We start from the raw sequence: 16,675 nt of genomic DNA, 5'->3' as shown, positions 1-16,675 counted from the left end.
CGGAATTTTAAAATAAACCCGAGGGCAAATGCGTCTAATAGAAGCCGTGTGAGAAACGACACCGTTTCAGAAACAGTTTGTTTCAGGTTTTGCGTTTTGCGTTCGGAGTTACTTACTCTGCTTATCACCGCCGGCGATGGAGTTGCCGGAGTGCCCAGTGTGCCTTCAATCCTTCGACGATCGCGACGCAGTTCCTCGTGTTCTACCGTGTGGACACTCCGTTTGCGAAGCTTGCCTTGCGGAGTTTCCACAGCGGTACCCGAACACTATTCGGTGCCCCGCGTGCACACAACTCGTGAAGTACCCTTCACAACAAGGTCCTTCATCTCTTCCCAAAAACATCGACCTCCTCCGGCTCTGCCTCCAACACTCCCCTTCTTCTCAGAAACCGAATCAACGGTCCACGATCAACGCTTGTTACGATCACGCTCCGTTCTGGTCCCCTGAGTTCTATGCTGCATGGAAGGATTGGATTCTCCCGCACGACGCCGTTTCAGTCGATGATAAGGGTTTTGGTCTGTTCGGTTCTTCGCCCAAGGGTAGGGTTTGCTTTGGAGTTAACCGCAGCGTGAGTCTTGTTCCTATTGTTTGTTTCCCTCCAGGGGATCATTCCAAGTTTAGGTTTAGTTACGTTGCGCGGGTGATTAAGTGTTTGGAGGGGATGAACGAGGTGGCGAGGGAGGAGTTGGCGTTGATTCTCGAAGCTTCCGTGAGGCAGGGGAGGATGTGTAGGGTTTATGGGTTGTGGAGTGAGGGGGTGGAGGGGCCTCTGTATATGGTGTGTGAGAGGCAATGTGGTAATCTTTTGGACAAGTTTGGGGAATTGGGAAATGGGTTTGTTGGTGGGAATGAGGGTGGTTTGAAGTTGGATGCTGGTGGGGTTTTCAGTTTTTTAATGATTGGGAAGGGTCTATGTGAAGCTTTGCTTGCTTTGCACTTGGAAGGTTTGGTTGCTGGCTGTTTGGGGCTTTCTTGTTTCTCTTTTGATGAGCTTGGTGGCATTTGTGTTGATTTGAATGAGGCTTTGGTGATGAGAAAGAAGTTTGTGAATGCTGTTTCCCGCATACATGAAGAAGAAGCAGTGTGGGAGGATTGCTTGGAGAATGAGTTTTTCGTAAGTCCGGAGGTTTTGTATGAGTTGTTGCACAAGAGGGTTGCTACTTTGGATAGTGGGCATTCAAGAGTTCCAATTGGGTATGGCTCGGATGTATGGTCATTGGCTTGTGTACTGCTGCGGCTTCTTATTGGAAATGCACTGCCTCGGAATACCTTGGAAATGAATGGAGAGAATGGCAGTGATATCTCAGCTAGTTACATGTGCTGGGTGGAGAAAGTTAGTTCTGTTTTGGAAGACAAACTAGGCTCTGAGTATCTGTCACTGAGGCAGACTCTTTGCAAATGTCTGGACGTCAATCCAGGAAACCGTCCAGATGTGGTGGATGTGAGGAAGTGCATTCAGGAAATGTTAGTGAAACCTCAATTTGATATTTTGGGCAACTTGGAGGTCACGATAAGTGGGAACAGCTCAGGTCACTGCTTGGTTTTAGGGGAGTTGTGTTTGTTGCCTAAGGAAAGGTCTAATGAACTGAGTGAACATGAGTTGAAGGAGAAAGAAATTGGCAGCCAACCAAATTTTGTTCAAGATGTCAAAGACAAATCTGATGAAGACTTTGCTGCTGGCTTATCTAAGGGAATGACTGAACTCAAAGATCTGCGAGGCCATCTTGATTGTATCAGTGGATTGGCTGTTGGGGGTGTGAATTCTATTTTTATATTCAAACATTGCTTTTTCTACCAATCCTATTTCATGATACCAGTTATTGAACGTTTAAGTGAAAAGATACCTAGGACTGTAATTTTGGGGTATATAGTTAATTATATTTCCATTTTGCTATTCAAAGTGTGCTTAATGCCTTCAAACAAATAATAAGTTATCCAGTAATTGACACTTGTCATGTGTCTGAATGCCAGGTCAATTTGATTCTTTTGAATTGATTTGGTCACTGTTTTTCACGCCTTCTGTGCATTGAATTAAAATAGTTTGAAACTGCATGGTTTAATGAAACTTTATAAGCTAGGATCTTATTCAGTATCTGCATTTAAGCTGCTTTATCCATACATGTGTAACAGTTTCGCTTGTGCAGTTCTGATCTGTTGGGAGATATGGTGATTATGCAATGCAGAATTATATTTCATTCTAACAAGTAGTTGTTTAGTTTTGCAGGAGGGTACCTACTTAGCTCCTCATTTGATAAAACTGTTCATGTATGGTCATTGCAGGTAACACTTTTAAAGCATAAGAACATGACAATATTCTAGCCCTGCATTCCAAATTGCATAATCTCATTCATAACCTTGGCATGAATATGCCATCATTATTGTTTCAGTAATGCAGCAGAATTAGAAAAAATTATTTGATATTTTCCAATAAATATTTCTTCAGGTATTTTTTCAGCAGTAAGTGAATACCTTCTGATAAATATTTAATGACAATAACCAAATAAAAAAAAAAAGATAGAGAAATATAGTTGGGATATTTTCATATTTTAATTCCATTTGTGATTTGCTGGCTTCCCTTTTTCCTTTAAAAACTAAGACTTACTTTAAAGAAGTCTAATTAAGTATATATGCTCTAAAGTTGTTGAATTGCTGTTGATTTTCCCAAATTAGAATTCTAATTTCTAAGACAAATTACATCAGACATATTTCCTTCAGATGCTCATTTACTAATTCTATCTTGTGCTATGTAGAAATATTGCATTCTTTGTTTTACATGGATTAATGGAAAATACCATCTAGAATGCTAGATTATTATGCAACATCAAAGCATGACTTATGATAATGACAAAGTTGGAAGGGCTATGGTCTTTTACTATTGGTTAGTGTGGTTGTGATTGTACAAGCTCTTTCCCAGGCTCTCAGCTATCTATTGATGAGTTTCATCCGTGTAAATTTTATGTAGGACTTTTCTCATTTACACACATTTAGAGGTCATGAGAATAAAGTCATGGCTCTAGTTTATGTAGATGAAGAAGAACCATTGTGCATAAGTGGTGACAGTGGAGGGGGCATGTTTATCTGGGGAATGGCTGCCCCTCTTAGGCAAGATCCCTTGAGAAAATGGTATGAGAAGAAGGATTGGCGTTTTAGTGGTATCCATTCCTTGGCAGTTTCCAGAAATCATTCTCTCTACACTGGAAGTGGAGATAGAACAATAAAAGCATGGTCATATAAGGTGACTTTGTCATTTTCTTTGTTTACTTATTTGCTGCCTAAATAAAAGCTTCATTGGGCAATGCACTCTTTGGGTTTCTATACCTTTTCCCAGGATGAAACTTTGATATGCACAATGACTGGACATAGATCTGTAGTTTCCACACTTGCTGTATGTGATGAGGTTCTTTACAGTGGTAGTTGGGATGGTACAATTCGGTTGTGGAGTCTTAATGACCACAGTCCATTGACAGTTCTGGGGGAAGATACGCCTGCAGAGATGAAGCCTATCCTGGCTATTACTGTAGATAGGCATTTGCTTGTTGCGGCATATGAGAATGGATGCATTAAGGTTTCTTACTTTTCTAGAATTTGTCCCCTTTTGAAGATTAATAATGAATTTTGTAGCCCACTTGAAATATGGACTCGATCCACATAATCAACTTCTGCCATTATTGTGTAACAACCTTTTTATCATTTACTTGTTTAGGTCTGGAGAAACGATGTGTTCATGAATTCCAAAACATTGCACAATGGGGCCATCTTTGCTATGAGTATGCATGGAAAATGCCTATATACAGGAGGTCGGGACAAAAATGTTAATATACAGGTAACAATGCAAAATCTTGTCCTCTGTTTTGGGAAATACATGGCAATTTGTTCAACTTATGATATATATATTTTTAATATTGTTGATTGTAGCATAGAAATTCATTAAAAAGGTTATTGAATTGTAGGAATTATCTGGAGATGAGTTTGAACTGGACGTCAAAGCATATGGATCCATTCCTTGCAGTTCTGTTGTAACAGCCATATTATGCAACCAAGGAAAACTGTACGTTGGATATGCTGACAAGTCTATCAAGGTATTCACTTCATCTAATCATTTTACTCTTTAAATTCAGGGTTCAACATGTATTTTTGTTCTCAACATTAAAGTGATAGTTTAAGCGATGGTTAAATTGAATATTGATATAAAAGGAGTCACAACTCACATGCTTAATGTAAATTTTGTTCATTTACAAAACATTTCCCCCTTGCACTTGTTTTTGTGTCTCCATAAGTGGAAAGGGAAGATACATCAACGTAGAGCCATTCGGAGATTGTTCTTTTCTCCCCACTCAACTGAAGAGAATGCTTTTTCAATCAGACCAATTGGATTCATTCAATATGGATAATTGACCAGGAAATATTGTTTTTGTCACATCTGACCTATTTGACAACCTAACTTATTATTGTGTTCTAGAAGGAAAGTCAGTGTGTGACAAACATCTATTGATTGCAAGACACTAACTACTAATATAATGGTTGAATTTTGATTTGGTATAAGAAATCCTCCATTTATGTTACTTGAAAGAGAAATTGATGAAAATATATCAAATGATAAATTTCTGCTTCCTCTTTAATGGTACGTTTGGAAAAGAATAAGAAAATAGAAAAAGAAAAAAAATACAGATAATAATGATTTTTTTGTTTGGTTGAGGAGAAAAAAATTGACTTTTAGAAATTTGAACCTTTCTTTCATTTTAATTTCTCTTCAATTTAAATTTAATTTTTTGCTTTTATTTTCATTCCACCATTCCAAAACACAAGTGCAAATGTCTACTTGAAGAAAAATCTCTGAAAGTGTGTTGGGATGTTCGGGGATTCAACAGAAATTGTTCCATTCCACCACAAATGAAAATGCATAACTTCTATTGAAATATGCTGCTAGATTCTTTAGGTGCACAAGCAAATTCTAAATACACATAACACATACCTTGACAGAGAGACGATAGAAAGTAAGATAGTTTAGAATTTGAAGTTTTTAGCATGACTTTGTTATCATTGCTTTTCTGTCTTTTTATTATGCTCGTGAAATCCTTAACACTCAACAGCTATTATTGAATTGATTCCTCCAGGTTTATCTGTAAATAGTAAGAGTTTATAAGGTGAATCTGTTCAACTCATGGTTTGATCGCTCAAGTTTCAGCCAAATAGTTTGATTTTTCTCAAATTATGCATTATCCTTGTGATACTCGGTTTTGGAGTGCTCGTTAATTCACATTTTCCACCCAGATGTAGATAATATGATCCAAGTGATACTTAAAATTATGTACATATTCAAAACTAATTATTTTTAGGGCTTGATTCTTGGGGTTGGATTATTACCTGAAACTATTGCCATGTATACTTTATATAATAACATAACATAGTAAATTTGTTCAGGTTCAGGACACATGTCGAGTTTTAGTGCAAATTTTTCCCGTCAGATCCACTTATTCAGTTTTTGCTCTATTACAAATGGTTGTGTTGGTTTGTAATATATCCGGTAGTTTACTACCTCGTGTAATGTACGTTTTTTTCTTTGACTGTTTGGATAAATTTTTTAAGCGCTTTTCAGAAATGTTTCTTTAAAAAGATTTTAATTTATGCATAAACTATTTTTAATCTATCAAAGAAATTTATTTTACTTTTGTTTTTCTTCTATTTTTTCGTATATGTATTTATAAAGTCTATATAAACCCAATCATAGTTAGATTATATATGTGAATATGTCTTGTGGTGCCAAATTTATCCTATATCTAAAGAGATACTTTTAGTTTATTTTTTTTTTTAGAGTTTTAGACTATTTTGGGAGGATATACTATTTTCATTCTTGGCTGGTACAGGTTCACGCCTTCAAGATTTACACTACCCTCTTTCCTTCCAAATACGTATAATAAGCATTGAAATTGAAATATTATGTCAAACAAATTAATGATAATATTTGACTAGTAAAAATTATGTCTCACAAGTGTAGATTAATTATTAATTATTATTTTTTATTTTTAAAATATTGTATAAATCATATTCATAGAGAAAAAAAAAAAGAAGAAATAAACGATTGATTAACAACTTATATTTAATGGTAGGATTTAGAGTTAAGTTAATTTTGAAAAACTTATTTATATACTATGAATACTCTTGCTAGTGTTTAATAAGAGAGTTTGTAAAATAGTTTATGATAGCTCATTTCAATAACCTTTACATGATAGGTTGTTAAATCAATTATTAGTTTATATAAAAAATAGTTTAACCCAAAAAAGATTTAATCGTAGAAGCAACTTATGTATAAATGTGCAACTTATGTATAAATGTTTATATGAGGTTCGCTTAAGATGTTTTCAAGAATGCTTCTAGTATGAAGTATTAAAATAGGTGTTTTATGGATGAGACACTAAAATAACTGGAAATAAGAGGTTTTTAACTGAAAAAATATATAAAAAAAAATCATAAAAATATTTGAAGAGTCACAACGATGTTATGTGTGTGGTCGGCTACAATGACAACATTGTGCGTGCGGTTGGCCATTGACGCTACGCATGCGACCATAATGACACTACGTGTGCGGCCATGATGATGTTACGCGTGTGACCACGATTATGCTCGCGTGCAGCCACGGTGATATTACGCGTGCGGCCATGATGACGATGTTGCTTGTGTGGCCATGGTAATGCTACACGTATAGCCACGATGACACTGCACATACGACCACGGTGACAATGTTGTGCATGTGGCCATGATGACGATGCTGCTTGTGTGGCCACGGTGACGTTGTGCATGCGACCATGATGACGACATTGTGTGTGTGGTGGTTTGATAGGGATGAGTTGAGAAAAAAAAATATTTTACTGGTTATATAGATTGCCTTTCTTCAATCTTGCACGTTGATTTTTTTATTAATATATCAAATGGCTAAAACTAATAATTCATGGATGTACCACTTAATTAGGTACTTCCCCTTAGAATTTACATGTTTTCAAATAGGCTTTTATTTGTTCCGCATAAGTGTACCTTGAAAAATTCATTTTTTTTTTCATATGGTGCTCGCTATGGTGGAGAACTTCTACAAATAGTTCATGGATGGAAAACTACACATGAGTTTTTATTTTATTTTTTTCATTTAAACTATTTGAAAATATTAGTAAGTTCCTTTTAAAATTCGACTTTCTTCATTGACTTATCATGACCCACTTAAAGTATCCGTTGATGACTCGTCGTGATGATGAAGTCTATTGTACACCCATACATCATATGATTTATGAATGGACCAATAAAATAAAGTGTAATTTCATGTGGTTCACTGGTGGAGAAGTAAAAGATACCATTAAACATATGAATAATTAAATTGAGTGGTTCAAATTTATTTGTTAATAACAATTTTATTAATGTATTAAATTTATTTTCCGATGGTAAATGACCATTTTATCCAAAAAAAATTGTTTGATTATCCCTTCCCAAAATTAATTGGTCGCTTATTCTATTCAATCTGTTGTGTTGTGTGACGATAATGAGGTTCTGACAAATCTCAACATTGGCAAGGTCTTCTCGCACCTCAAGTTGGTTTTGCTCCAAAGCTTAGAGCTTAACGGTGACAACGACAACAGGGGTGAAGGCACCTCAAAGGGTTCGAAGAAGTTAGCGTTGTTCACAAAGATGCTAACATAGTTGATCTCGAATAATGGTGGTTCTTTTGTGTTGTGATACTGCACACCATTCTGGAGCTCAAAGCTTGACGACGACAACAACGAAGACACCTTGGAGGGTTCGAAGAAGTTGACATTGTTCACAAAGATGCTGACACAATCAGACGTGAATAATGGTAATGGGTTTTCCATGCCGCGATACTACATGAAGGCAATATTCCTATGGTGGACTACTCGAATCCTGAACCTTTGGCCCCAAACCCCTAACACTTCTTCCCACTGATGTTGACTCTATCAATGACAATTAACCCTAGCTCTAACAATGACTGAGGCATTGGCACTGACGACCACACAACACTCCTCCTTGTCGTCGACCTCAACTCGGAGCATCATGTGAAGCTACTAGTAAATGTCGATGCAAATCTACACCACCATGATCAAAGTGATGACCTTGTGACATTACACATGATGCGAGTACATGTGAAAAATATGCTTTTAGATCTTGACTCGTATCTGTTAGATGACCTCGACTTGGAACACTCCATGAAGCTAGGGGTAAAGGCTAGTGCGAATCTGCACCACCATGATTAGAGTAGGTGCGAGGAAAAAAGTATGGTTGATTATGAGGATTTGAAGATTGTTATTGGGGGTGGAGTTTCTAGTGGGCACACTTCCATGTCAATAGACCCTCATGATATTGATGCTATAACTTTTGGTAAAAAAAATGTTGATTTTGGGATGAAAATTTTTTCATATGATCTTAACAATGATATATTCATAGCTCCAGATCACTATGAACCACCTTACCAATCTCCATCGCCTCGCCCAAGCATTTCACCACCTCAACCCCCATTAGGCTTAGGGGTTCCCATTGAAAAATCAATTAATTGTAAGTAGAGTAGGTCTGAGTATCGAGAGAGTTATAACTCAGTTGGGAACAATAGTCAAGCCAAAGTTCTAGAAAATCTATCTGTTGACATTGAGACTATAGCCGTCAATTTTGATAAAATGTGTAACTTGATGGAGAAAAGAGAAAGATACAAAGAGGTAAAGGGAAATATTTGGAGTGTTATAAAAAAAGATCCCAAATTTGGATTATCGAACTCGCTACATGACAACTGATTTGCTTGATACTAATGCAAAGAAAGACTTTTTGTTGATTGAAGTGTTTGCTTTATATTTTGGTTGTGTATAAACACATTTTGGAATGGTGAAACTATATTGTTTTGGTGTTATTTTGGTTGTACTTAATTGAAATATTTTAACATGTTTTTTTATTAATTATTATTTTTAGTTATATTATTTTATATAGGTACAATTGTTATGAAACTTAAATTAGGAGTTTTATTTTGTTTTAATAATATTAATGGTGTGAATTATGAGAGGCATTTAAAATATGTAAACGTTGTTTTTTGTCAGCTACAAATAAGTGTAATTTCATTTGCAACATGAATGAGAATATAGAGAGTTTGTTTTGCTCCCAAATTTATGCCCTTTTTCATTAACAAATTGGCATCAGAGCTTGTGTGCGTGAGGTGAGAGTAAGCCGACCTGATCCGACCTGAGCCGACCTGAGCCGACCTGGTGTACCCAGCCCGAGAGAAGAGAAAAAAAATTCTTGTGAGGTGTGTGAGTGGAGCGTATACACTCAAGAGAGATGGCATGTTTAACTAATGGCATTCCATTACCCAAATTGACTAAAGATGTCAATTACGATAACTGGAAGCTGCAGATGAAGGCCCTTCTCGGCTCCCAAGACAACTGGGATGTGGTTGAGAATGGGTACGAGGAACCGGTGACCACTGAGGGGTATACAAATGCCCAACTGAATGCATTGAAGGTTGCTCGGGCAAAGGACAAGGCAACACTGTATTTGCTGTACCGAGCTGTTGACGAGTCGGGCTTTGAGAAGATAGCTAATGCTAAATCTTCAAAAGAAGCATGGGACATACTCGAGAAAGCAAAAAAGGGAGATGAACGCGTGAAGCAAGTTCGGCTTCAAACCCTTAGGGGCGAACTGGAAAACATGAGGATGAAGGAGTCAGAAGGTGTATCCGAGTTCATTACTCGGGTGGAGACTGTGGCGAACAAACTAAACAGGAATGGAGAGAATCTTCCCTCAAGCCGAGTTGTGGAGAAGATCTTAAGGTCATTGACAGATGACTTTGAGAATATAGTGTGTGCAATTGAAGAGTCCAAGGATCTGTCAACGCTCACTGTCAAAGAGCTTACTGGGTCCCTGGAGGCGTATGAGCAGAGGAAAAAGAATAAGAAGGAGAAGGGGGAGTCCCTTGAACAAGCTCTCCAGGCAAAGGCGACAATAAAGGAGGAGAAGGTGCTCTATGCTCAGAATAATAGAGGACGAGGAAGAGGTAGAGGCCTAGGTGGTCGAGGAAGAGGAGGACGAGGTAATGAGTATGTCGGCCAACAGAACTGGCGTGGCCGAGGTCAAACTCAGGGTGGCCGAGGTCAAGCGCGGGGAGGCCGAGGTCAGACCTGGGGTGGCCGATCAAACACAAATAACATTATTGAATGTTATAACTGTGGGAAGTATGGACATGTGGCCAAGGAGTGTTACTCGATAAAATGCACAATTGTGGAAATCTGGGTCATATTTCCAAAGATTGTAGGTCCGAGAAGAAAAAGGAGGAACCAACCAACTTCCTTGCCGAGGAAGAAGATGAAGGATTGTTGCTGGTGACAACTATTCCAGAAACCGAGATCAAACCGAGTTGTACTGATAACTCTGTTTGGTACTTGGACACCGGCGCAAGCAATCACATGTGTGGTGACGAGCACTTGTTCAAAATGCTTTCAAAGGAGGAGGTCGGATCTGTTTCTTTCGGAGATGCTTCAAAAGTAACTGTTAAAGGCCGAGGAACGATCCGATATCAACAGAGAAATGGGAAAATCGGAGAGATCAGAGATGTATACTACGTACCCGATCTCAAAAGCAACATATTGAGCATGGGACAGTTAATGGAGAAAGGGTACTCGGTTCTGATGAAAGACCGAGAACTACAACTGAAGGATAAACTCGGGAGACTAGTTGCCCAAGTAGAAATGAAGAAAAATCGCATGTACAAACTTGAACTGAAAATAGTTCGAGATGAATGCATGCAACTTGATTTGGAGGATGAGGCCATGAAGTGGCATCGGAGGTTCGGTCATCTTCACTTTAGGGGTTTGACCGAGCTGGTGAAAAAGGAGATGGTGATTGGACTGCCTAAAATGGAGTTTGAAAAGAAGTTCTGTGAAGAATGTGTGATCGGGAAGCACGCGAGGACTTCTTTCCCAAGGAGTTCTGAGTACCGAGCAAAGGAGCAACTCGGACTGATCCATACCGACCTGTGTGGCCCAATAACTCCAGAATCATTCAGTGGTAAGAAGTATTTCCTCTCTTTCATTGATGATTTCTCAAGAAAGACGTGGGTTTATTTTTTGAAGGAGAAGCTAGAAGTGTTTGAAACCTTCAAGAAATTCAAAGTGATGGTGGAAAAAGAGACAAGTAAATTTGTCAAAGTAGTCCGATCTGACCGAGGTGGCGAGTTCACTTCCTTTGAGTTCAACAAATACTGCGAGGAACATGGGATTAAGCGTTTCTTGACTGCCCCATATTCTCCGCAGCAAAATGGTGTAGCGGAACGGAAGAACCGAACTATTCTTGATATGGTTCGATCTATGTTGAAAGGGAAGAATATGCCGAAGAAGTTTTGGGCAGAGGCAGTGCAGTGTGCAGTCTATGTGCAAAATAGATGCCCACATGCAAAGCTAGGAGAGAAGACGCCTCAGGAGATTTGGAGTGGCATGAAGCCAAGTGTTTCTCATCTTAGGGTGTTCGGTAGCTTGGCCTATGGGCAAGTACCAAGACAGCAGAGGACAAAGTTAGAAGATCGAAGCAAGAAGTATATATTTATTGGATATGCTGAAAAATCCAAAGCATACAAGTTATTTGATCCTGATAACAAAAAGGTGGTGGTGAGCCGAGATGTTCACGTGGAGGAAACAAAGCAATGGTGTTGGAGTAACTCGGCCGAAGTAGAAACTAGCTCGGATAGCTCGGACATTGGTGTACCTTCAACGATAACTACGACCGAGCTCTCAGATGAAGAATCCGAGCTACAACAGCCAAGGATGAGAAGCCTGAGGGAAATTTACGACACTACAAGTGAAGTCCATGTTGTATGTCTTCTTGCTGACTCTGAAGACTTGAGTTTTGAGAAAGCTGTCCAAGATGAGAAGTGGAGAATAGCTATGGATGAGGAGTTTGAAGCGATTGAGCGTAATAAAACTTGGGAATTGACCAACCTTCCTGAAGGAGCTCGGCCCATTGGAGTAAAATTGGTGTACAAAAAGAAGATGAATGCTGAGGGAGAAGTTGAGCAATATAAAGCTCGGCTTGTTGTGAAGGGCTATAAATAAAAGGAAGGAGTAGACTATGATGAGGTTTTTGCTCCTGTCACGAGAATGGAGTCAATCCGACTACTGATCTCGTTAGCTGCTCAGAGACAATGGAAAATTCTACAGATGGATGTGAAGTCAGCCTTTCTAAATGGAGTGCTGAAGGAGGAGGTGTATGTTGAGCAACCACTCGGGTACATGAAGAGAGGAGAAGAAAAGAAGGTGCTGAGATTGAGAAAAGCCCTCTACGGGTTGAAGCAAGCTCCTCATGCTTGGAATGAAAGGATTGATGGGTATTTCAAGAAGAACGGGTATGAGCAATGTCCGTACGAGCATGCCTTATACATAAAGAACTCAGGAAAAGATATGATGGTAGTTGCTCTCTATGTCGACGACCTCATATTCACTGGAAGTAATGCTAAACTGATTAAGGAGTTCAAGGAGATAATGAAGAAGGAGTTCGAGATGACTGACTTAGGCTTGATGAAATATTTTCTTGGCCTAGAAGTGAAGCAATCGGATGAAGGGATTTTTATATCCCAAGAAAGGTATGCACTTGAAATCCTAAAGAAGTTTAAAATGGAGGATTGCAATCCGGTTTCTACTCCAATGGAACCAGGCACAAAACTTTCAAAGTTTGATGGAGGAGATCGAGCTGATTCTGGGAGATATCGGAGCTTAGTCGAAAGTCTGAGGTACCTTACAAGCACGAGACCCGACTTAATGTTGAGTGTTGGGATAACGAGCAGATTTATGGAGGATCCGAGCTACACACATTGGAAGGCCTTGAAGAGAATTCTGAGATATGTTCGAGGAAGCCTATCACTTGGTCATTTCTATTCAAAATCGGACGACTACCGATTAGTGGGTTACTCGGACAGTGATTGGTGTGGAGATGTTGATGATCGGAAGAGTACCTCGGGTTATGTATTTCTACTCGGGAATACGGCTTTTACTTGGCTGTCAAAGAAGCAGCCTATTGTAACTCTGTCAACTTGCGAGGCCGAGTACGTGGCGGCATCTTGGAGTGTATGTCATGCAGTGTGGCTTTCAAATTTACTGAGGCATATGGGAGTGATCCGAGATGAAGCGATTGTGATCCGAGTTGATAACAAGTCGGCAATCGAGTTGGCAAAGAACCCGGTCAATCATGGAAGGAGCAAGCACATTGACGTCCGATTTCATTTCATCCGGGAGTAGATCGGACAAGGAAAAGTCGAGTTGGAGCATGTCGGAAGCCGAGTTCAAGCAGCAGATATATTTACCAAGCCACTGCCGACTACACTGCTTGAAAATTGCAAAAAAACTGATTGGAATGAGAGATGGGAAAAGCATTTAAGTTTAAGGGGGAGATTTGTTATGAAACTTAAATTAGGAGTTTTATTTTGTTTTAATAATATTAATGGTGTGAATTATGAGAGACATTTAAAATATGTAAACGTTGTTTTTTGTCAGCTACAAATAAGTGTAATTTCATTTGCAACATGAATGAGAATATAGAGAGTTTGTTTTGCTCCCAAATTTATGCCCTTTTTCATTAACAACAATGTCACGTTCGATCATGTAGGAAGGTAGTGACATAGATGAAGAAGAAATGAGTGACGAAGAATTTTATGAAGCCATGTACGCGTGTGTAATGGCAATTCATGCATTAATGCATGTGTTGATTCAGTTTCCAGTTATGATACGTAATGAACAAAATGAGTGTCCATTAAATCGACAACGAATTTCTAACATGGGAAATGACTATATACATTAAGCATTAAGCAATGATCTTGTAATATTTCAATAATGTTATAGGATGTATATAGATGTGTTTCAAAAGTTATGTACAATTCTTAAAGAAAAAACACCTCTAAAGGATGCACGATAACACCTACTTTGATAGCTAAACCAAGATCAACTATGCCAGCTAAAATTAGAGAAAACACACGGTTCTTCCCTTTCTTCAAGGTATGTACTAATTATCTTATAATAAAAATTAGAATTAAATTTGGCACTACTATATTTATATTTTTCATATGATGAAGTATTATATATGCTAAATTTTAGGATTATATTAGAGCTATTAACGAGACACATATTCCAACAATGGTGAGGGGCGAGATGTAAGCAGTTATCATCATAGTCATGGAAAGATATCACAAAATGTATTAGCTACTTATAATTTTAATTTGGAGTTCATGTACGTTCTTAATGGGTGGGAGAGTTTGGCTCATGATTATAAACTACTAAATGATGCTATAACAAGGAGGAATGAACTTAAAGTGACTCAAGGTAAATGCTTATCCTTTAAATAATGATAATAACAACAACAACAACAACAATAATAATAATAATAATTATTATTATTATACTAATATTATATATATTGCATATGTAATTAGGTAAATATTTCTTGGTGGATTGTGGATTTCTTAATGGACGCCAATTTTTAGTTGCATTTCAAGGTGTAAGATATGATTTACAAGATTTTGCAGATTAGGGTAATGATCCTAAAAATGAGAAAGAGTTGTTCAATCTTCGTCATGCGTCTTTAAGGAATGTGATCGAGAGAATATTTGGTATTTTTAAATCAAGGTTCACAATTTTTAAGTCAACATCTCCATTTTTATTTAAAACACAAGTATAACTTGTATTAGCATGTGCAACATTACGTAACTTGCTTGGTAAAGAAATGCTGTTCTAATGAATTTTCAATCGAACCGGTGAACGAATCTTCATTTTTCACATTATCGATTAATGAAAATAATAATTTTGAACTTATTATTCAAATCTAGAAGAAAGAGCGAGAAAATGCTAATGCTTGAAAGACTAGTATAGATATGAATATGTGAGTAAATGCTATTTAAGAGGACATGATATTACGAAAAATTATTATTATTATTTATTCATACATTATTATTTTTTTAATTATTTTTGTCTTTGACTTTTTTTAAATTTGAATGTGTGAAAAAAATCTCGAACTCTTATTATATGTCAAAAATCTACAAAATGTTGTAAAGTCCACAAAGTTCCGTATAATCTATTAAAATTTTAACTTAAAAATCTTGCAGAATCTATTAAAATCTCGATTTAAAGTCTTGCAAAATCTTAAAAATCATAAAAAATTTGTAAAACCTTTTAAAATCCTTAGGACTTTTTTTAACTATTTTTTTTAAAATCTTAATTCAATACATTGCTTAATAATTTTAAATAATATAAATAAAAATTAAAAATGAAAATAATTACCGTTCACTTGTGTCGGATGATAATATGGGCTTTTTGACCCCACTAAATTAAAAAAAATTAAAAATACATGAAATAAATTAAAAAAAAAAACTATTTACTGAAATAGGTGATCTTGGACACGTAGGAGTACACGTGGCATGGAAAACGCATGGGGGGTGGGCGTCTTTTATAAAAAGCTTCCCCCCATATGCCTTTAGTTGTTGATGTGGCAGCCGCTACACTTTGAGAAGAAGGAGCAGGGGCAGACGTTTTTTAAAAAGAGCCTCCCCTTGGGCGCCTTCTATTTATGGCAAGTTTGAAAAGAAAGAGCATGGGGATAGGCGCCATCTATTGCAATGCGCCTCCCTCCTAGAAATTTAATTAATTATTAATTAAAAATTTATATATTTAATAAGTTAGTATGTATTATAAATAAATATGTTTAAAAATATTAATAATATTTACGAATTAAATATATTTTTATTAACTAATTTGAATAAATATTATTTGTATGTATAACTTAAATATTAGAAGAGAAAAATATATAAGTTTAAATTAAGTTTAATAATTTTTAAAATTAATAAGATAGAAAATTTGTTAATTAAATTATTAATCATAATAAGTTTAATATTATTAAATATAAATGATTATGAATTGTTGTTAAAAAAATAAGAATAAAAATACAAAAATAGATAAAAGTTATTCCATTGTAAATATAATTAATATATTTAATACATACTAATTTATTAAATTTAGTAATTATAAAGATATTTTAATTGTATATATTATTAATATTTTTAAACACACACATATAAATATAACTTATTATAATTATTATTTATTACGTTTCTAATTTATTATAAATATAACTTATTAAAATTTTTATTTATTAACATTATAACTTATTACATTTTTATTTATTAAATTAAAAATTAACTTAATTTTTTAAAATATTAATAATTTTTTTTATTTAATTATTACATACTTTTAAATTGTTTAAAATTTAGTTCCGGGGACCGGGGGGAGGCGCATTGCAACAAATGGCGCCTACTTCCCATGCTCTTTCTTTTCAAACTTGCTATAAATAGAAGGCGCTTAGGGGGAAGACTCTTTCTAAAAAACGCCTGCCCCCTGCTCCTGCTCCTTCTTCTCAAAGTGTAGCAGCTGCCACATCAGCAACTAAAGGCGCCTGGGGGAAGGTTTTTTATAAAAAATGCCCACCCCCATGCGTTTTTCATGCCACGTGTACTTCTATGTGTCCAAAATCACCTATTTCAGTAAATAGTTTTTTTAAAATTTATTTTTATGTATTTTTGATTTTTTTTTAATTTAGTGGGGTCAAAAAGCCGACGATATGATATGATTGTGGAGCGTGGCCGGTGTCCATGGTGATCATCACTACA

The 16,675-nt window shown here is 36.6% G+C and overlaps 1 protein-coding gene across 1 annotated transcript; it reads left to right on the top strand.

Moving 5' to 3' along the window:
* Positions 1-42: 42 nt before the first annotated feature.
* On the top strand, positions 43-5,431 carry LOC109795977 (zinc ion binding protein). Its single transcript, XM_020355558.3, has 7 exons — positions 43-1,754; positions 2,225-2,280; positions 2,963-3,235; positions 3,329-3,565; positions 3,704-3,823; positions 3,951-4,079; positions 5,115-5,431. Exons 1-7 carry the CDS (start codon positions 137-139, stop codon positions 5,124-5,126), a joined length of 2,445 nt encoding a protein of 814 aa, XP_020211147.1. The 5' UTR covers positions 43-136; the 3' UTR covers positions 5,127-5,431.
* The last annotated feature ends 11,244 nt before the right edge of the window (positions 5,432-16,675 follow it).

Source organism: Cajanus cajan, chromosome 6 (genome assembly GCF_000230855.2).
Source record: "Cajanus cajan strain Asha chromosome 6, NIPB_CcT2T_4, whole genome shotgun sequence".
Lineage (NCBI taxonomy): Eukaryota > Viridiplantae > Streptophyta > Magnoliopsida > Fabales > Fabaceae > Cajanus > Cajanus cajan.
The sequence above is the reverse complement of the archived record's forward strand: the minus strand, read 5'-3'. Positions and strand labels throughout refer to the sequence as shown.

Excerpts from the sequence above, each read along its gene's own strand:
- LOC109795977 (XM_020355558.3), top strand. The coding sequence starts at position 137 with ATGGAGTTGCCGGAGTGCCCAGTGTGCCTTCAATCCTTCGACGATCGC. Across the intron at positions 2,281-2,962 it reads TTCATGTATGGTCATTGCAG|GACTTTTCTCATTTACACAC; the intron begins GTAACACTTTTA and ends AATTTTATGTAG. Across the intron at positions 3,824-3,950 it reads ACAAAAATGTTAATATACAG|GAATTATCTGGAGATGAGTT; the intron begins GTAACAATGCAA and ends ATTGAATTGTAG.